At 39.3% G+C, this 22,546-nt stretch overlaps 2 protein-coding genes across 2 annotated transcripts; both read right to left on the reverse strand.

Annotated features, from left to right (window-relative positions):
* Positions 1 to 1,198: 1,198 nt before the first annotated feature.
* On the reverse strand, positions 1,199 to 3,445 carry LOC133823850 (small RNA-binding protein 11, chloroplastic-like). The gene is made up of 4 exons (XM_062256700.1): positions 3,146 to 3,445; positions 1,912 to 1,980; positions 1,731 to 1,837; positions 1,199 to 1,641 (listed from the first exon to the last, which is right to left on the reverse strand). Exons 1-4 carry the CDS (start codon positions 3,273 to 3,275, stop codon positions 1,510 to 1,512), a joined length of 438 nt encoding a protein of 145 aa, XP_062112684.1. The 5' UTR covers positions 3,276 to 3,445; the 3' UTR covers positions 1,199 to 1,509.
* Positions 3,446 to 12,475: 9,030 nt separating this feature from the next.
* Positions 12,476 to 13,894, reverse strand: LOC133825613 (uncharacterized). Its single transcript, XM_062258529.1, has 2 exons — positions 13,517 to 13,894; positions 12,476 to 13,384 (listed from the first exon to the last, which is right to left on the reverse strand). The coding sequence occupies exons 1-2, from the start codon at positions 13,892 to 13,894 to the stop codon at positions 12,476 to 12,478; spliced, it is 1,287 nt and encodes a 428-aa protein (XP_062114513.1).
* Between the last annotated feature and the right edge of the window lie 8,652 nt (positions 13,895 to 22,546).

Here is a 22,546-nt window from a genome sequence, read left to right on the forward strand (position 1 = left end):
TAAAATATTAAAACCTAATTCTCAAAAGTATATAAAATGCTCAAGCTAATTCGAGCCACATGTCAATTATGTATTATACGTAGTGAATGTTTTGATTATATTGAACTCATCATCGGGACAATAGCACAGTCCCCAAGTAAATACAGCAAAGCTTTTACAACAAACAATCCCAAGTAGATAGAACAAAAGATTTTTACATGAAACAGTACCAAGTACATAGAATATAAGTTTTTACAACAAAAACTGGTGCATCAGCTCCTTGGTGGTTATTAAGAACAAAGCTACAAAAAAATTTGTAATAATGCTTAAGCCTTTGTTTGTTAAGGATGAAAAGTGGAATGAAGGAACCATTTGGAGAGAAGATAAAAAAAATGGTAGTTTGGTAGGAGAGAAAATGAGGAAGGAAAGAAAAATAAAGAGAAAAAAAGTGGTGGGATCCACACTAAAATTTTTCTCTCCAAATTAGAGAGAAAATATAGAAGATAAAATGTTGTAGGCTTTGTATGACCATAATACTTCTTATAAATTGATTAAAAAATTTAGTAGTATTTTTTTAATATATTATTGCTAAAATAAATATTTTTAAATTATATTTTTTACCTTAAATATAAAATATTTCATCACATAAATACTGCTTATGTTTATTTAAATTTGTTCTTAGGTTTGTTAAATTATTATCATTTTAGCTATAAAAAATATTTTTATAAAATCACACATTATCAACAATGATAAATAATATTCCATATGTAATAAAACATACACATACCATCCTTATCAATTATTTTATAATTATAATTATATGTATTGTCAACTATTTACTTTATCTTTATAATAAATTTGAAAAATTATTTTTATTTATGTTACATGTGACAAAAATATATATTTTCAAATATACAAAAATATATTTTTTCAATAATGAGTAATACATAAATACTAATATAAAAGTATAAATGTCAAAAAATATTTCTTTCCTCTCAAATCTAACTCAAATACCAAACAAAGGAAATAAAACAAGTTTCTTTTCTTTTCTTATACCAAACAAGAAGAAGAGAAAATTCATTTCTTTTCTTTCCTTCACTTTTTCTATCTTCTCTATTTTTCTCTCCTTCCTATTTTCTTTCCTTCCTACCAAACATAGCATAAGTGTGCTGCCTTGGTTTTTCAAGCTCGTTATAAACATCTATTTCACCACAAAACATGTCACAATAGATATTGAATCATATCTAGTAATTATGTAGTTCTTTGTAAACATAATATTTTCGTCCACTGACATAAACTTCATACCCACAAGGGTCCATATGAAAGATGAACAAAAATTAATATAACGGTACAAAGTCAACAAAATTTTTGCTTTTGGAAAAAAGAAAGGGACGAAAAGATGCATGATCAGCATTAAAAAAGTTGGACGTATTTTTTCTCAAAGTGATATTTCAGGTGGAAGTTGTGAGAGGTTCTGTGCATAATTAGTAGAATTTGTTGAAACTTTTTAATGGAAGAGCAAATTCAAACTCATATTATCTCTAATTCGTCCTGGCCAATTGAAGGTGCTGGTTTAGGAGGTCCCCTTGCTATTGGCATTCCTCCACCAAAATCAGCTTTGGGCTTTGCATAGTCCACAAAAATAACTCGTCCATTTAGCTCCTGCCAATTACAGCTTTGTCATTTTTGGATGTTAAAATCCAACAAAATAGAGAAAAAAAAATGGAGCATTAGAAACCGTATAGAATTACCTTTCCATTCATCTCTGTTAGAGCTTTTTGTGCTTCATCTTCTGAAGCAAAAGTTACAAATCCGAACCCTTTTGATTTGTCAGACACTCTGTCCATTACAATTTTAGCTGACAAGACAAGAATAAATGTTAGGCAGATGATCAAAGTGGGGAGTAGCTCATCATTTTAGCATATTAATCACCTTCAATAACTTGACCATGTTGGGAAAATGCCTCTGATAATCCCTTCTCATTAGTGTAAAACGGAAGTCCTGAAAACATAACAATAAAAGTACTCTTTAGAACATATTATGAAAAGGTTACAAGTTGTTAGATCACATGAACACGTATTAAAATGTCCAATGTATGAAAGTTTAGATGGATGGTCTTTCTTTTTGATTGCTCAAACTTTTAAGGCTGTTTGGTATGAACGAGAGCTACATAACCTAACAAAAGAAAGTGGGAGGCGAAGATACTTTGCTTTTGTGTTTGACATGAGGGGCAAGAGAGAATTCAATTGTGAGAGGATTAAAATTGGTAGAGGAAAAAAGGGGATAAAGGTTGTTCAGATCAACTGAAATGCACAAGAACTGAAGGTGAGAAGTTAGGAAAAACATTTCATACTCAACCAGAAAAATTGATCATGTTTCTCTGATATTGGAGTACGGTATACCACATAAAAATAAGTGTAAGAAAATTGAGCCATTAATAAGAACATGGGTAACTCCACTAATCACCAATTAAGTTTTAGATGGAGTTCCATGATTCTTGTCATGGTATCATGAAAGTGTCTACTCATTATGGAATTCCTCCTAACATCTTTCTTTCCAAACAACTACCCTGCCCAAATATATCCACTAACCCTGCCGACCAAACACACTCGAACTTATGCCCAATCTCAAGTCCCCCATTGTTTTACCACTTGAGTCAAAACCCCATGTGGAAACTCGCTTCCTTCCTAAACGGTACAATAATCATTTAATTATTTTTTTAACTTCTATAACATTAACATTCATGGATATAGTACACGAAAGTAACCAAGTAATTCCCATGATCAGTTCTCGTCAAATTCTGCAGCACTTAACTTAATGTTATATTTTATGGAGTGAAACTCACACAGCTAGAAGCTAAAATATGCTATTAGGCATTCCATCAAACACGTTGTGTGCTTACTGAATCTATCAATGTTTAAAGAGCGAAGACTATAACTAATCATTCGATTTCTTCCCATGTATTTGCAGGAACATAATTCTCAACATAAAGGTTATCGACACGATTTTCTATTCACAATAAGAATATGTAAGCAAGAAATTTTTTATATTTTAACATAAAGGCGAATCATGTATTATGTTTGTGTGTACATTAACATATACAAATATATATATATATATATAAATATATATTTATATTGTATAGACTTAGAAAGAAAGAGAGTACCTCCAACAAAGAGCTTAGAAGTGATTCCTCTGCTACAGATTAGAAGAGCTGGATGAAGAAGAGAAGAGTGGGATAAACAAGGTCTTGAGCCAAGTATCTTCTTAAGAGCCGCCATTTTTATATTATACATATACAAGTACACAGGGAGAGGGAGAGAGAGAGCTCTGCTTCGCGGGAGAATGAGCAGAGAGGTTTATTCGCTAAAAGCCGATGAAGAGAGGTTCAAAAGCTAGCCCTCGACCGAAGAAGAATGATGATGCGAAAATTTGAAATTTCTCCAGTCCCAAAATAAGAAATAATTATCAAAAAGTTAAAAATAAAGTAAAAAAAACAGTTAAAATTTAGTACTACACAAATATTTTCATTTGTTTTTCTACGGGCAATTCTTTAAACCCTCACTTCATTTTTTAGGACTTACCTTCAATAGATAAGAGTCATTAAATGTGTTTTCTTTTATGTTAAACAGTTAGATTTGCTTTTGTCGAATAAAAAGTGTCAAAATACCTATATGCCATATATCTATTATACATTTGAAATCTCAAATTCGTTGCCTTCCACTCCATTTTAGTCAAAAATATTCTTGAAGAATCGCTGGAGTGGCTTTGTAGGTTGGGCATAGAGGTCGGCTCTACAGTCTTTGAAGGTTACTGTCTTATTACTCACATCGGTGTCCTCTTCTTCATGCTTCACCATCTTCCTCAAGCCTCCATTCTCTTCTCCGCACTAGTGACTAGTTGTTGTTGTTGTCACGGTCGCTCCTCCATCACCATTGTCTTCTTCCCTCAAAGAAGGGTTATTATTCTTCTCTCTGTCTCCACTCTCTCACATCATTGTTTCCCTCTTTCACTAATTTTGTCTCTTTTATCTCTTTGTTATTTGTTTAATTTCCATTCCGTAGATTTTATTAATATTTTTTTTACTTTTATAGTGTTGCGAAAATAAATCTTGGTTAGTTAAAAAAATGGGTTTTGTAAATATATGAATCTAGGTTTCATTTATGAGTAGAGATTGAGTTGAAAACTAATCTACAAAAAGACTAATTATTCTGATATTCTCTTTTGTTATATGCAGCTACTAAAAGACCCACATATGATTTGATAATAGAAAGATTATATAATTTTGTGGTGAACAAATGTCATGTCAAAGGAGGGTCTTCTCAAACTTAAGTGAAATCTATTTGAGGTATTTTAAAATTTTGTTTATATTCTCGGACTTATAAATTAGTTTCTTACTAATCTATTTGTTTAGAATCTCATGTTTTTAAATTAAGAGGCTCCTTTTTCCTTGCTGTGTGTTTTGTGTATTCTTTTGTTCTTCATTACGGTAACAAAGAGCATGGTCTTGAATCTTGGCTCCTGGATGTGTTGATATGGAACTTTGAACTATTGATTGTTGGTTCTGTCTTAAGATTTTATTGGTATGTCAGTATGATTGTACTTCTTCATTTTAAATTAAATATTAGAATCAAATGATTTTCTAGTATAGTTTTCTTTGTTTATTATTTATTTATTATTATTGTTTTTTATGTTCTTTAGATGAACAAAATTTTGATGCAATGGTTAATTTTAGTATTCAAAAGAATTATGAAAGATATATTGTGTTTTCTTCAGTGAGTACTATCCATTCTGCATGTAGTCCATTGGTAGAATATGGTAGTATGTTATTTCTTCCTTTTTATATTTAATAAAGTTTTATGAGAATCTGGACACGGACAGATATGTGCTTTCTTCTTCTTTTCCTTTGACTAATTTGAGAAGAAGTTTTGTCAATTTCTATTTGACTTTAATAGTTTTGAATCAAACAAATGTTGGCTTGCTGGGGTTAGTTTAGTATCTAAGATGTTAATTGTTATCTTTAGGTTCTTAATTAGAAAAAAAAAATTGCTAGATTTTTTACCCATATTGAATTTGTATTATATTTTAACTTTTTAAATACTAGAATATGAACAACCCTATGTGAAACCCATATATTTGTATTTTGCATTTATTTATACACATCTGGTGTATAACGGTCTTTGATGCATTTTTGCATTATGTGACAATAAGTATTGCATGTTAGTTATTTAAGGTGCATTCTTGCTTTATCTCTATTGGGCTTCGTGTAGCTTGTTGTAAGGCACCTGGTTTTGGTTGCATTTTATTTCATTCATTATGAGCATTTTAGCAACAACAAAATCATGGATTTTTGTAGTTCTGTATCAGACACATATATAAATACATCTTGTTATAGTGGTTGTATTTTAAGTATTTTTATTCAACGACATTTCTCAGTTTATTTGCACAATTCTTTGTAAAATATCTCATCATTTTGTGTCTTATATTATTTTTATCCATTTTGATTATTTCATTTGGTTTCATCTTGATTGTGAACAAAGCTTTGACCTAAAATGTATATAAAAGTGTTGGAGCAACAATTTGTCTTTCTATATCTGGAAGTAAACCCAACGATGAACGATGGCTTGCTACTATTCCGGTGATGTGATTTGTCTTCGACACGTCGGGATCACCTGCAAGAAAGACACTCCGATGCTTAAGTCAGTTCAAAGTTCGATCCCTTTCTCCTCTCAAAATCTCATTATTTATAGGATGAAAAATACAAAGCAGTTAGTTGGTTCAAGTGAACCCTGAAAAGGTGGAAGGAGAATAACTAAATTTCCCTCCAAAAATACCGACTTTTAAAATGTCTCGCTCAGGGGTCAAAGGCGCGGATTGCCTCTAACCTACAGCTTCTGCCTTCGGAACCTCTCTTTGTCAAAACGCTCCGTTTTGAATATTTGATAAATGAGGCAAGTGTTTTCTGGCCGAACATTTTGGGCCTAACAGATGCCCCCTGGCCCAAGCTTCGAATAGGCGTGGCGTGTTAATCTGTTAGAATCTTGGGCCGACTCTTCAACACCAAAAGGTTCACCTAAAGCCGTCATTCTCCGTAAACCGAGGCAATCCGTAGGTACATGATTATTTGATTACCTGACAAGTTATACTTAATGCGAACACGGTTATCGAGTAAAACGTTTGGCTCAAAATTTTACCTCTCATTTAAATAGTTTTTGTTTCAAAATAATTTTCATTCAAATTCCCTAACTTTGTTCCAACTTCCAAAGAGAAGCTTCGAAGAAACCCTAGAGATTTCCTTCAGCTCAAACTTTCAACAATCATCTCATTCAGTGCGATAATGTCTTCTCGTTCATCTCCCGACCCCATGGATCGTGATGGTTACAAAAATGCATTCGAACGCATGCGTAAATCGTTCGACATTCCAGAAAATGTCACGGTGAGGATGCTCTCGGAGGCCGAGCTTCGAGAATGGCGATTTAAGGACGTAGTGAAGCCTACTGAGATAGTCATGAGTTTGAGACACATCGAATGGCTCCGCTTCCCTCTCCCGTCTCTGCTTGTTCAGATAATTTCAAACTCCGGGGCTCACATTTCGCAATTTCTCCCAAATGCTATTCAGTCTATAGTCGGGGCTCAGATGATAGGGAGCCTTAGGAATGTCAATATTCAATCGGACGACATTTACGCGTGCTTCACCAAGTCTACGAACAAGGTGATAGAGGGAAAGCCTTGGAAAACTTTCTACCTTTCTCCCAAAAAGGATCGGACAATCTTCACCGACTTCGATAGCTCCCATCGAAATTGGGAAAAATATTTCTTCGCTGTTGGAGGAGCGTGGTACCCTGAGTTCGTGCCTCAGGAAATTTTTCCTCTGGCCAGGGTGTTTATAAAAGGTGAGTCATGCTTTTTATTATGTTTTTCATTAATTTTAATGTGAATTAATCATATCTGGATGATTGTCTACTAGTTTAACTCTCTGCACTGCTGCTTCGGTTCTTTGTATCAGACTTTTCTTGGCCTCAGGTCAGCATGAGTTCTGAGCGACAGAGCAAGCTGACAGAGAAGGGGCTTCTTCACGAATCTAAGGAGAATGCCATTAGTATCAGGGGTGTATTGAACTCCTACTGTATGCAGATTATGACTCGACTTTGTTTCATGGATCGAGTCGACCCTGGAGCTGTGCGGGTTAGATCGCAGAAGGGTGACATGACCCTAGGCAAGATTACCGCAGCATGCGCGAAGCAGCTGGGAGCTTTCCTGAAGAAATCTCCTCCTACTCCTTCAACTATGTCACTGACGAAGGCTGAGTTCGAAAGGGCGTGTTTTGAAACCTTCGCTGCGTGTGCCAAGCGTCAAGGGATCCTAGAGGGTAAAGAGAAGGAGGGTTCTGGCCTGGCTGCAGAGTCTTCCCCTGACAAGTCCGGCTTATCGCGCAGGTCTTCCCGCATCCAGGGGAGATCGTCCACGCCTTCTGACACTCTACGGGTTCAGCCTCTTCAACAAGTGCCTTTGCCCACAGACGCCTTAGGGAAAAGAAAGGAGCGTGAGGAGTCCTCTGGCGAAGATTCGGACGACGGGAAGTGCATTTCGTCCAAGCTTCGGATCTCAAAAGATTCTGTCTCCACTACTCAAGGATCTCCCTTTACAATCCCCAAACTTACCCCAGGAAAATTACCAACGGGCCAGGCTCTATCGTTGTGCAAGAAGCCACGGGGATCTTCCCCCGTTGGGCATTTGCCTGGGGCGTCTTCTACTTCACATGCAATTGGGTCTTCCTTGACAACAGGCTCAGAAGGGGTGGCTCATGCAGAGGGCGTTTCCTCCTCTCTGTCCAAATTATCAGGAGTGGCGATTGGAGATGGAGTGCAGGGTGGCTTACCGTTTGAAGTGAAGTCTCCTGCTGTCTGTGTGAAGCCGTCAGAAGCATTGCCCTCTGCTTCTGATTTGTCTGAAGGGTCTGCTTTTGGCCATACGCGTGGTTCAGAGGGGAGACGCCCTTCCTCTGCCTCTCGTAAAAACAAGCTTCTAAAGGATGCCTTCGGAGAGGGTTTTGAGTCTGCGGATACCACTCCTCTGCCAGTTGAGGCAAGTAAGGCCGTTGAGTCCGAAACTATCCCTGGGGGCCAGGAATCAGGGGCTGTCAAAGTAACAGGTGTTGACAGTCTTGGTGTTGACGTTTCTTCATTACCGCCTACCGCTTCTGAGTCTCATCCAGGAGATGTCATTGCTGTGTCCCCGAAGGGTACTAACACTTTTGAATCTCCTAGCGCTTTCTTGGAGCAGCTCACGTCTTCTGCCGTGCAGACGCCAGTGTACCTCCCCAGTGATTTGGGTGAGGATGATAGCTTGTTTGTACGCCCTTTGAAGACATATTCTTCTGGCGCGGGGACAGTTGCGTTGGCGTCTGATAGCATTATGGTATCGACGTTAGCAGAAGGTGAGAAGCCAGTTGCCCCCGTTGCTTCTGCGGCTGCATCTGCAGGGGAGAAGCAAGTGACAGAACAGGAGTAATGTCGGAATATGATCCCTCTGCGTCTAACGAAGTTATGGAGGAAATGCTATGCATAAGCAGACCCCATCTACCCACGGAAGCAATTGGATCCTTGAGCAGTCAAGGTGATTTGTTGCAGCAAGTATCAGACCATATCTGGATGGTAAGTTGGTTAAAAAATTAGGCTCTTTTTATATTTCGTGATATGTGTGTAATTTTATTTGTAATGGGCATAATTGATTTGTCACAGAGCTATGTATGCGCTTCGGCTGCAAGGCGAGAATATGCGGCAGCTATGCAGAATGGAGCCAAACTGGCGGAGCAGATGGCAAAATTAGAAGAGGAGCGGCCAGGGAGAAAGATGGCTGAGGCGAATCAGGACGTGCTTGTGGAGGCCATCAAGAGGTTAGAAATAGAGTTGGCAGAGGAAAAAAAGAGGGTGGCTGCCACGGAGGAGAAGCTGGTAAGCACTGTCGGGCTTGAAGTAGAGCAAGATAAACTGAAAGCTGACTTGGTGGATATGACCAATAAGTGGATGAAGAAAAGCCAATTCTGCGTTCAGCATGAAGCCCGCATGGAGAAGCTTAGCAGTATGATGAACGACCTTGAAGAAGATATTGTGTCGTTGCAGACTGATAAGGAGACCTTAGACAAAGAGAAAAAAGAGCTGGAGCGAAGGGCAAACAGTCTTGAGGCCAGCGCAGCGGACGCCAAGAAGCAAAAGTTGGAGGCTGGACTCCTTTTAGGGAAAAATTTGAAAGAAGCAGAAGAGGTATGTGACTCTTCTTTTGTTACTGATGCATTAGAAAATTCATGGGCCCATAAAACACGTGTGTTGATTCCGTAATGTTTTTGTTTTTGCAGAGGGCAGCAGAGGCAGCTGTTGAAGCCACTAGGCAGCGTATTCGAGATCGGGAGATCACCGAACGCAAGCTTGTGAGAGTGGCTGAGGTAGATACTGCCAAGTATCTGGATTTGGCATTACGTAATAAGAAGCAGACCCCAGAGGAGAAATGGGCAAAACTGGAGATGTATTGTAAGAGTGTTGATGTAAAAATAGGAGAGTATGACGTCGACAAATATTTGAATGAGCTTGGGGATTTGCAGATTTCTTATCTGCGAGAAGTTGAAGCTGAGGGGCGATGCGCTGGGGTAGATGTATAATGCCATCGGGGAAGCTGTTGAAGATATTGTTGCCAGTGTGGCTTCTGATCATAAAGCATCAGGTTCCTCGTCTGTAGCAGAGGGCAAGCCAGAGGGTGAAAGAGGTGTCATAGAATGAATGACACACTATTGTTTTGTTAACTTTTGTCATGTTTTGCTTTTGAATTAACTTCTGTATATACATTCTTTGGGCTCTTCAGGCCGCCAGTTTGTAGTTGATTGTAACAGAGCAAATTATCAATACAAGTAGAACTTTGTTTCCTGTTGGTTGTCTTGGTGTGTGTGCTGTATGGGTTTGTTGTTATTTAGGACTTAATTGAAGGCGTGATGACAGGTGTATGTCGTATGGTGCACTCGGATCAGAGGCTTCATAGACCCTTTAGGCCTTTGCGTGCGAAATACAGCGAAAGATTATACAGATGGTGGGAGAGGATGCCCAGTTAAGTGTTGTGTGATTAATCCATCTTTGTGTTTTGGTGATGGGTTGGAGCTGACAACATTGTCGTTGCAGGTGAGCACCGTGGTGGACGAAGGTTCCCTTTTTTAGGAGAATCTTTGACAGCCCACAGTGGCTTTACTCAACGTGGGCTATGGAAGAGCTTATCATAAGTGGCATCCCGTACTACATATCATGTGAACGTTATGGGTTAGGCCATCCGAAGCTAGAGAGTGCGATGGCAGAGTATTTGCATCGTATTGAGTGGGATTAATTATGGGCAAGAAAATAGAGCAATTATGGAATCAGGAGTGAATATTACCGTTAATGTAACATAACTTATAAATAACAACTTCTGATTTATTGCTATTTTTTAGTATACATTGCCTTCTGATTCCATGCTTAGCATCTGTCAGTTTAATTTACCGTACAAATATTCGTTTTTGTTTATTGAGAAAGGAATTGAGCAAATACGTGTGCCCATACTTAGCATCTGCCAATTTAAGTTTTAGTGATAAGTGTGTCATAATCTTGCGATGTTGCCATTATTGCTGGGTGGCATACCTTCTTACGCATACGGAGTTGTTGTAGTGGTCTTGTTCGGGACTGGTCCGGCCCCTTGTGATGGAAACTTTCCCACTAGGTCAGAGGGGTTGATGTTATCCAGACCGAACGTGGAGGAGAAAGCGTAGAGTAGGACATCGAAGTAGATGCAAAGAGGTCAAGATTATGAGGCAGGTATCTTTCCAATGCACCCATACCGTGTAGTGTGGTGAGGGGTCGTTTGGACTGCCGCGTATCTTGTCAGAGGCACCCATTGTGCAGGATATGGGTCCGACTGCGGGAAAAGTTCCTCCCAGCCTTGGATTGCCAAACCAGTTGGGGTACGTTGGAGAGGAATCCGAAGCATGATAGCAGATGGTTCTGCTGTGATAGTCAGGGCAGATTAGACAGCAGGGGGTGCTCCTCTTATGCGGGTAAGAGGGTAGGGTTTGCAGTGCACCTCCGTTGGACGGCCAAATCAGCGTAGTCAGGGCAGATTAGACTGCAAAATGGCTGGCCGTAGCTCCCTGTGAACTTAGTCAAGTCAGATTAGAATGCGGTACAAAATTCAGTGGAACGTGCATGCAGAAGCGGTAGGATCTTGTACGCAGACTGTGTGTAGTGGCCTTGTTGCCACGAATTGTTGAGATTCAGCCTGGTTCCAACGTGTGGGGTGTGATCCTCGCTATATTTTATCATTGCTCTTTATTTATTGAATTGTAGGTGTATGTTTTGAGATCAAAGACTTACGGTGTATTGCCAGGGGATGTTGGCAACTTCAAACATTAGATGATTGTTTATTTATAGCCATTGTGGTAGGTGGTGTTTGAGTACACGTGAATAATGTTACAAAGTTGGTGAGGATATAATTGAGGAACCCTTTTGAATAAAAAGTTAATTGTCACGTGTCTGACTTGGTGAAATATGATTGATAATAATGCCAAGGAATTGAATACATAAGAGAAATTTAAAAGAATGTGAAAAAATGGAAAGTTGTTGTATTACTTTTGAATTGCACAGTACAGCTATTAGCAATAATATTGCTTTAAAGACATTGAATTCCAAGTACGGGGTACGATTTTCCCACTACGTACATTCTTTAGAGCGTAAGACCCTTTGCCTAGTACTTTAATGATTTGGAAAGGCCCTTCCCAGTTAGGCTCTAGCTTCTTCTTGTTGCATGTGACCTTACGCAGAACCCAATCTCCCTCTCGAAATGTGCGTTAGTGGACCCTTTTGTTGTAGTAGCATTCTGCAACCTTCTGATAATTTTCTAGTCGCAATTGTGCCAGTGTACGTGCTTCTTCTAGAAGGTCCAGGTTGTGCAGTAATTGAATGTTGTTTGTTGTTGGGTCAGATGCGATCTCTGTTCGAAGTGTAGGTAGACCGACTTCTGTTGGGATGACGGCCTCTGTGCCATATACCATGGCGTAGGGAGACTCCCCCGTGGAGGATCTTTTTGTTGTCCTATAAGCCCATAATACTTTCGGTAATTCTTCTACTCATGCTCCTTTTTTGTCTTCCAAATTCTTCTTAATGTTGGCAAAGATGACTTTGTTGGAAGCCTCTGCTTGACCATTGCCCTGTGGGTAAGTGACAGATGCGAAGCTTAGCTTGATCTTGTACGTGTCGCATAACTCTTGTACCTTCGCATTTTGGAACGGAGTTCCATTGTCCACGACTATCTCCCAGGATATTCTAAATTGACATATAATATGCTTCCAGATGAAGGACATAGTGTCTGTTTTGCTGACCGTGATGTACGCCTCTGCCACAACCCACTTTGTGAAGTAATCAGTGGCTACAAGAGCATACCATTTTCCACCAGCAGCCTTAGGTAGTTCACCTACTACATCCATACCCTATTTTGCAAAAGGCCAAGGTGCAACGATGGAGTGTAGGGTTTGAGCAGGTTGATGGATGGTGGGTGCAAATCGTTGGCATTTGTCGTATTTTTTGGCATAATCCCGCGCTTCTGTCATCATGTATGGCCAGTAATACCCTGCTGTAAGTGCCTTGTGTGCCAAGCTCCGTCCCCTTGTGTGATTTCCACATGTCCCCTCATGTATTTCCTCTAATAATTTTTTAGCTTCTAATGGGCGCAAACACCGTAGGTATGGGCCGTTGAAGGATTTTCGGTACAACGTCCCATTAATCATGGAATAGCGTTGTGCCCGAAGGCGCAGAAGCTTTGCATCTTTCGGATTAGGTGGGAGCTCGGAGGTGGTCAAGTATTTTATGATCGGATCTATCCAGCATTCAGGCTTTGATGAGGTTGAATAGACTTCCATGTCTCTGCTTGATCGACTTATAGATATGGAGGACTGGCGCGTGCATCCCGCTAAAGCTAATTTGGCAAGGGCATCAGCCTTCTGATTTTGCTCCCTAGGCACTTGTATGAGTTCGAACTGGCGAAAATGCGATCGTAAGCCAGTTACCTTTTGTAGAAGGCTAGCTAGATGGGGTGCTTTGGTATCGAAATTTCCAGCCACTTGCTCTATCATAAGCTTCGAGTCGCCTTTGACATTCAGACGTTGGATGCCCATTTCTCGTGCGAGTTCTAAACCATAGATTAGTGCCTCATATTCTGCTTCATTGTTCGTCGTGGATTGCTCTAAACGAATGGCTTCTTCAATTTTGAGGCCCGAGGGAGCTTCTAATACGACGCCAATACCTGCCCCTTGGGAATTGGAAGCTCCGTCAGTATACATCGTCCACACCCACTGATCTTCTGATTCTAACAATTCTGGCAAAGCGTCAGGGGTGAATGACTGAATTTCAACCAGGAAGTCAGCGAGTACTTGTCCTTTTTTAGCTTTTCGTGGCGAATACTAAATATCGTATGTCCCTAGCTCAATGGCACATTTAGACAACCTTCTAGAAAGGTTGGGCTTACATAATACCTGCTTTAATGGATAGTCCGTATATACGACGATGGTGTGGCTTTCAAAATATTGTCGTAACTTCTTCTTGGCCGTGAGGAGTGCGAGTGCCAATTTTTCCATCATACTATATCGGGTTTCAGCGTCTAACAGCATCTTGCTGTAGTAGAACACTGGCCTCTGACGATTGGCTTCTTCTCGAAAGAGAACAGAACTTACAACGAATTGTGAGACAGACAAATATAAGAATAAATCTTCATTAGCAATGGGAGAGCTCAATATAGGAGGAGAGCTCAAATAGTTCTTCAGCTCTTCCAATGCTTTTTTCTGCTCTGGTCCCCAGGTGGTGTTTGTAGATTTCTTTATGCATTGTAAGAAAGGTTGGCAACGGTCAGACATTCATGATATGAATCGACTTAACGCTACTATTTTGCCGGTTAGAGCCTGTATGTCACAGATGGTTCGGGGCTCTTTAACTTCTGAGAGGGACGCAATCTGGGTTGGAATCGCCTCGATGCCCCTCTGACTGACGACGTATCCCAAGAACTGTCCAGAGGACACCCCAAAGACACATTTTGAGGGGTTTAATTTCATTTTATAAGCATCAAGGATGTCGAAACATTCAGTCAAGTCGTCTATATGTGAAGAGCTTTGTTTGGACTTGATGACCATATCGTCAATATAAACCTCCATATTTCTCCCAAGTAATGAGGAAAACAGCTTGTGCATCAGCCTCTGGTATGTCGCGCTTGCATTCTTTAGACCGGAGGGCATAACTTTGTAGCAATATAAACCACCTTCTATTATGAAAGCCGTATGAATCCGATCCTCTGATTTCATGGGGATCTGATTGTATCCAGAGTAGGTGTCAAGGAAGCTCATCCTTTCATATCCTGCCGTGGCGTCTATCATCTGATCGATCTTTGGTAGAGGGTAGCTATCTTTGGGACACGCTTTGTTTAGATTTGTGTAGTCTATGCATACTCTCTTTTTCCCATTCTTCTTTGGGACCACAACGGGGTTGGCAAGCTAGCTGGGGTATAAACATTCTTCGATTGCCCCTGTACTCAGGAGCCGTTGGACCTCCTCTTGTATGACTTGATTCACCTCTGGAGCGAACCTCCTCTGCTTCTGTTTAACGGGTGGGAAGTTGTTGGAGATGTTTAGACTGTGACTCATGACAGAAGGATCTATTCCGGGCATGTCATGTGGAGTCCAGGCAAAAGTCTCATTCTGGTTTTGAGAAATCGTACGAGGGTCTGCCTCTCATCTTCAGAGAGCTTGGTACTTACCAGGACCGTTTTAGAAGGGTCAGCATCGTCTAGACCCACCTGTTCTAAGGTATCTAGTGTAACTTGGGGTTTTTCTTGGTCTTCTTCTAGATTGATTCCTTTTAGGCACGCTGGTAGGTCCTGCTGTAATTGCTATTTGTCAGGAGAGTTGTCATGGGAGGCAGAGGTAGAGCTATTTATTTCTTTTAAGGTAAGGAAGCACTTTTTGGCCTGCTTCTGGCAGCCTTTGATGTCGACGGTGTATCGCCCGTTGAGTGATTGGCACCGCATCACCTGATGTAGAGTTGAGACTACCCCCTGCATCTGGTGGATCCAAATTCTCCCCATGATGGCGTTGTAGCTTGTGGTGGAGTCTATAATGAGGAAGTCCACTGGCAGGGCGCGTTCTGCAGCTACCACAGTTGACCGAATGACGCCCTTTGGATAGACTCTTTGGCTATTGAATCCCAAAATGGGCATGGTGGAGGGTCGGATCTGATTCTCCTCCAGCCCTATCTTCTGGAAGGCTTCCCAGAATAGGATGTCGACCCCACTGCCCCCATCGATCAGAACTCTGCCCAGCTGGCAGTGGTCAACTTGTAAGGAAATGACGAGTGGATCATCATGAGGCAGGTGGACGCCCTTCAGGTCATCATCAGTGAAGGTGATAGCAGAGGCTGGGTAGCTTCTGTCTTCTGAAGTGACGAGATTGACCACGTGGCCTAATGATTTTTATCGCTTCACTCGTTCTTCCATCCTTTTATGGATTTTAGTTGTGTGTTCTTGACTATCAGTGGGCTCTACGATCCCGTGGATCATAGGGACTTGCTTAAGAGGCTCCTGGGTGCTGTCAGAGGTTGTGTGCACGGGGTCTGACGCCTGCGGAATAGGGGCAGAAGCTGGGTTCTGCTGCGAGGCGCCTGGTCTGCCTGTCTCCTTGATGTATTGGGTAAGCTGCCCACTTCTCATGAGGGCTTGGATCTGATTGTTCAAATTGTGGCATTCAGCGATCGTATGACCGTGATCTTTGTGGAAGAGACAGTATCTGCTTTTATCCCTTCTGTCAGATGGAGTGGTAATTTTGTAGGGCTCTCGCCAGATAGGTCTGTCTTTATTTTCTTCATAAATGACTTCTTGCGGGACGGTGTATTCGAAGGATGGGTATCGTGATGGCTGTCGATCCTGTCTTGGCCTTTTTCCTTCCTTCGTATGATCTGTTTGGTTTCGTTTCCTCTTGTCATCCCTGGCAGGTGGTGGAGGGTTATTTGTTGGCGGAGCAGAGATGAGTGCAGTCTTCTTCTGTGCGCGCTCTCAAAATTCTAATACCCTAAAGACGCCCTCGGCTCGGATTTGCACGTCTTCCATATCGTATGGTGGCGTCATGGTGAGATTCTCATGTAAGAGTGACCCCACCTGCAGGCTTTTGACGAAGAGATTTGCTACGGTGAGTGGATCGACGTCGTGGATTTGATGCATGAGGTCAATGAAACGCTGTAAGTATGCTTTTGGATGTTCATTCTCCCCCTGTTCAATTCGATAGAGATCGGCCATTGTTCTGGGCGCCTCTCGGTTCGCGCTGTACTGCTGTAAGAAGGACCGTCGGAGATCACTAAAACTGTTGAGTGACTCGGGCTTTAATTGTCGGAACCATCAGAGCCGGCCCGGAGAAAGTCGTGGAAAAGACTTTGCATTGTATGGCTTCGTTATTAGCTTCTAATGCCATCTTTTGTTGAAATTGAAATAGGTGGTTTAGTGGGTCTCCCTTTCCATTGAACGCAGGCAGGGAAGGGATGACGAAGTCCCGAGGCTTTGGCTCATTCTGAATCCATTTCGAGAAAGGAGATTTCTCAGTGGTTCTTGATACTAGATCCATATGTTCGGTGGCGTAGGCGGATCGCCCATCTAAGAACTTCTGCATCATTTCCCTCATCATGTCTTCTTTCCAGCTGTCCAAGAAACAGATCGAGGGAACGCGACCTTCAGAGGGAGAATCGTGTGCGACTTGAGGTGTGGTGCGTTGGGGCCGAACTTCGGCTGCTGGCTGGACGGGTCCCGTGGGTTCTGCTTCTGCCCGCCCATGCGTGTCAGAGGTTGGGGCTTGTCGCTCTTCGGCCCCGGAGGATGGCGGGATGCCTTGGGATCGCCCGTTACCTGGGTTCATGTTTTGATGTGGGGAATTAACACGGTCGACTAGAACATCAGGTCTGTTAGAATCAAGATTCTCGTGGGCTTGGGTGTTGCGAGTCGTGTCAGCGGACCTGCGCAACTCAGCAATCTCGGCTTCGAGCCTAGCTTGGGCTTCGGTTAATGTCTTGATTGCCTTGTCGGACCGTTGCTGGCTCGCCTCCAATAGACGACACATTCTTTCGATCTGGTTGCTCATGTCCGTCGGAGGGACGCTTTGTGCGACTGGCCCGAAACTCCGTTGCCTTTTGGTGGCATGATTTATGGGTTCGTAGTGGATCTTGATTTCTTGGTTCGACGACGTGGCTTAGGCCGATATGTTTATCTTTCCCACAGACGGCGCCAATTGTTGGAGCAACAATTTGTCTTTCTATATCTGGAAGTAAACCCAACGATGAATGATGGCTTGCTAGTATTCCGGTGATGTGATTTGTCTTCGACACGTCGGGATCACCTGCAAGAAAGACACTCCGATGCTTAAGACAGTTCAAAGTTCGATCCCTTTCTCCTCTCAAAATCTCATTATTTATAGGATGAAAAATACAAAGCAGTTAGTTGGTTCAAGTGAACCCTGAAAAGGTGGAAGGAGAATAACTAAATTTCCCTCCAAAAATACCGACTTTTAAAATGTCTCCCTCAGGGGTCAGAGGCGCGGATTGCCTCTGACCTACAGCTTCTGCCTTCGGAACCTCTCTTTGTCAAAACGCTCCGTTTTGAATATTTGATAAATGAGGCAAGTATTTTCGGGCCGAACATTTTGGGCCCAACAAAAAGTAAGTTGAATAGATTTGCGTGGTATGTGTATGCTCCGTTTTTTATTCAAATCATGCATACATTTGTGAAATGTCATTTTGTTTCACAACAATAATTTGTTAGCTTTAACATTTTTAATGCATCATAGGTGTTCAAGAAAATTCCTTACACAATTTATTACAACAGAGAGGAAGGTCTGTTGTGTTAAAAAAATATTATAACATGCCAGTTCTCTAACAACATGTAGCCTTCTTTGACCAAAACAGCGAAGGTATTACACCATTTTCCTTTGGAGACTTCTAGAGGTATCAAAGTTGGCTTTTGCTTGGAGATTTTGAACTACATTAGTGAATAACTATACATATAGCAATTGGATTAATTAACTTTATTGTTGTATTGCAGGATTAAGAGAAATTGAATTCACTGTAGTTTCATATTTCATGTTCATGATTTTTATTCATGGAGCAATGAGTTGTATTTGCCAATAAGGGTGTCATGGTTTGAGATTGAGTTACAAAATAATAAAGTCAAACATTTCTTATTGTTTATTTAGTTTTTCAACTTTTTGATAATATTTTTAAATGTAGATATGAACCAAAGCATGAAAGTAAGTAGTGAGTGATTCAGATATGGTGTATGTTCTTTGGTTCTTTGTGCCTTTTGCAACTCTTTTTTATATTCCTTTCGATATTAATTGCAACTGTGATTGGGGATGTTCTACTACCACCAATACGACATATTCGTACAATCGACACATCCCAATTACTTGACTCCATCTTCTATGCAATCAATAACAAAATAATAATTTCCTCGTCAATTAAGCCGCCAATGTAATTTCAAATCTAAACCTATATAGTTCACCATACTTGTCAAATGAACTTACAAAAGTATAGTAGGGATAATTCATCAATTAATCATCTTCTAAATAATGTGAGATTAAATTTTTATTCTCCATTTATGACAGAAATATTTTAATCACATTTTTTTTAAGGAAGTAGCGACTCCTAATCGAGCCACCATATAATTATTATCACTTGAATATGGTACATTTAGTGGTATTATTATTATTGTACTCTTACTTTGTACTCTAGTTGTGTTACACATCAGGGGATTATAAAATTACTTATGCAAAGAGAAAGTCTTATGTACCAAATACTATATAATGGCTAAAATTCATTCTAAATTAACTATACAACCTAAAGTTACATAATCAATGGTAATTCATGCTTCTAACCATTAAACAAGTCAAACAAAATTGAAATATTACTAAGACAATTCATTTATTACTCACAAAAAAACCAACAATAATTACTTTCGATTTTTTTTACTTTCAGTTATTATGTTATTACTTACCGACATAAAAAGATTACTTATGCGCAAATAAGTTACTGAGAAATTCATTACTTTTAGATACAACGTTATTCCTCACTACTCATTTAAAAATTACTAACTGGCATCAAAACATTACTTTCTCAATATCGTAAATATATTTGAACACAATACTAATTTTACCTTATTGCCCTCCACTGTAGACTTTTTTTTTACTGCAAATTACTATTTTGGCCATACTTTTCAGACCATGCTAACAAATTTTTTCACAACCGGTTTACATAACTGGCTCATCAGGTATAAAATTTTAATAATAAAAACACCAAAAAATTTAATAGCTTGACACTTGGCAATTTTTTTGGGTCCCACTTGTTGGACTTAGTTCCGTGAGGGACTAAAGAATTTGCCGTTTTTTATATCTTTTAGAAAAGTCATTATTAGAGTTGTTAAGCTAGCAAACGTGTATTATTGTTTGGTTACTCTTTATAACTATTAGTATATCATAGTTACTAAAATGTTGGTGGTTAATCTTGTGATACTTCAGAACTATTATTAACTATTTATCAAATTAGTTATTGTCTATTATTAATTTGATAACTCTTTAGAACTATTAATAACTCATAATAACTAAATTGGTATCCATTTTTTTTGCTATGGTAACTTGTTAGAACTATTTCTTTTTTATTTATTTAAAAAAGAAACTGAGTTTCATATAAAATATATATATAGAGGGTCTTACAATTAAGAGAAAAATAATGAAAACTCCTCCAAAGAAATAAGTTTTAAGTTTTTGTATCCGCATAGAATATGCACAACTAATTTATGAGGAATATATATTAGAGAGACTACAGCAAATGGATACCAAACTTGAAAAAACATAAGCAAAAAAAGCTTTACAACAAAAGGGATCGAGAAGAAATCTAAACTCAATATTAAGTATCTGCTACAACACTAATCCAAAGATAGCCCACTTTAAGCAACCATCCTCGCCCATTAAACTCAAGTATTCAACAACACCATCCTTCATACCATAGCTTTCCAACCACAACTATAAAATAAATAAATAAAAGTAGATTAGCACACAGACTTAAAACAGTAGTGAAAATAATGAATAAAAAACTGAAGAGTATTTTAAACTTGAAAAAAAAATTAATGAATACAGTAAATTGAAAACTTTTGCCGGATTTATTGAAGCTAGTCTATCTAATATAATTATCAAATTTAAATTAACAACTGAAATAAATAAATTAAACAAGGAAAAAACTTCAAGATAAGAAAAGGTGAAAAACTTATCTCAATTGTAATACTCCAGTCAATGGATCCTTCAAAGTTGTCAAGATTTTATGGACTTACAAAAACAAAATTTACCGAACATAACATAATACAACAAAATATATTAATTCAATGGTACCACCACCACCACCACCAATAGATATGAAAGGGAGAGACACGCACTCGTCGGAAACTTTTTCAAAATCGAAAGACAATAAGATAAAGATGAATGTATAAGAGAGAGAATAGGAGATCCTGTTGGATATTACCATGACCACCGATCAAGAACAATACTTCACAGACGCATCCCACCGAAACTCGGAAACTTCACTTCTCTGATCGGTGGTCCTTTATGTGTTAAAGATGAATTGAAAGATTTGGAAACCAAATAATATACTTCACTATGTCATGTCTGATAAAAAGTGATCCATCTATTTAAGTCTATATATAATCATACTTAGGACTTGGTTGGCATCTCTGCTAAAAAGTGGCTTTTCACTTTTAATGCTTAAAAACACTTTGGAGGGATTGAACGAATTTACCACACAAATAAGTTTTACTTTGAAAACTCATTTCCCATGAAGTTATATAGAGTAACTTTGGTAGAAAGAGCTTCTAAAAAGCCAAAAGTAGAAAGCTAAAAGCAATCCCAACCAAAATCTTAAAAAGGTACTGTTGGAAATGAGGATAAATTTTTCAGTTCAAAAACTTCAGATGAATCTCGGTAAACCAGAGATGAATCTAAGAATACAAATCAGTAAGACTAATTATCAAACAATTAGAAAACGAAAAATATGAAAGCATAAATCAACACAAGTATATATACTGGTTCAGAACAAGATCAATGTGATCTTGAACCTAATCCAGTTTTAGGAACCACTATCTCTTCTTTATTCAATCAACGAAATGAATACAAGATTTCAATGGAGCTTTTTGAAACAATCTTGGATCAAACTCTCTAAACACTCAATCACACAGGTGTTTTCCTCTCAATCCCTGAGCAAGCACTTTGCCAACAGTTGTGCTTCTCAATACAGTTCCCCAAACCCAGCTCTCACAACCTTTCTCAATACGCAATCTTAATTTCCACACTTGAGCTCTCTCTTCTAATCTGACTTTTCTGTTGCTTCATCTGAATTTTCTCTCGTTTTATCTATGTATTGCTCTTCACTGTGTTCTTCTCTCTTCGTTTTTCTCTTCTCTTCACAAGTGGAGACAATATGTCCTTTTATAGACCAAGGAAAGAAATAATCCTTAAGTTAATGAGGTTGTTATGATAGTTGTGAACCAAACAACCCATTAACAGAATTAGTTGGGATTTGGAGAAACTACTCCCACAAATTCCACCTAGATTCTTCAAATCACAACCTAAATAGAATTCCACTTGTAGAGATAGTGATCCTAGAGTTCCAGCATTAGTTGCAAAGGTTGAGCAAGTTTAAGTAATGCTTAAACTTGTTCACAGGTAGCACCTTAGTTCCTATATCAGTTGGATTATCATCAGCTTCCAATCTTGTCCAATAATATCACATCTTCCTCTATCTTTTCTCTTATCCAAAACAAGCGAATGTCAATGTGTTTGCTCTTTTCGTGGTATATTGGATTTTTACAGAGGTGAATTGAAGATTGACTATATGAGTATATCTTAGCTTTACCTTTCATTATCTTCAACTCTTGTAGCATTCCTTGCAACCATATTGCCTCTTTGAATGCTTCGGTGGTGGCCATGAACTCAGCTTCAGTTGTTGATAATGACACCATTGACTTGTAATGACCCGAATTTTCTAATCGGGCTTAGGGCCATGATTAGTGTGCCTGGAGGGCAATAAATGATTAAATATGCTTATATGTGGATTTATGTGAATATATGATTATGATGCATGTTTAGTTGGGTTAAATGTGCATGTGGACCCCGTCTGGATATTAGGGGTATAAATGTGATAAATTTTATATGTATGTGATTTTTCTGTGTAGCACGATTCGAGACAGTCCTGGGGAGCGGTTAGCCTGGAAGTCACAACAGGGTTGAGATTCGGACTTGGGGCGCGTCGAGGGGTAATTCGGGTATTAGATGAGTTATGGGGTTATCGGGACATGAAAATAAATATTTGGAGATATATTTGAGGATAGAATGTCTAGGCGGGAATATTGGGGAAATTTACCATTTTGCCCTCGGGGACGTTTTGGTACCCCGAGCCTTGAGGTAACCACATAGACTTAAGCTGAATAAAACAAAAAGGAA

Source organism: Humulus lupulus, chromosome 3 (assembly GCF_963169125.1).
Source record: "Humulus lupulus chromosome 3, drHumLupu1.1, whole genome shotgun sequence".
NCBI classification, from domain to species: domain Eukaryota; kingdom Viridiplantae; phylum Streptophyta; class Magnoliopsida; order Rosales; family Cannabaceae; genus Humulus; species Humulus lupulus.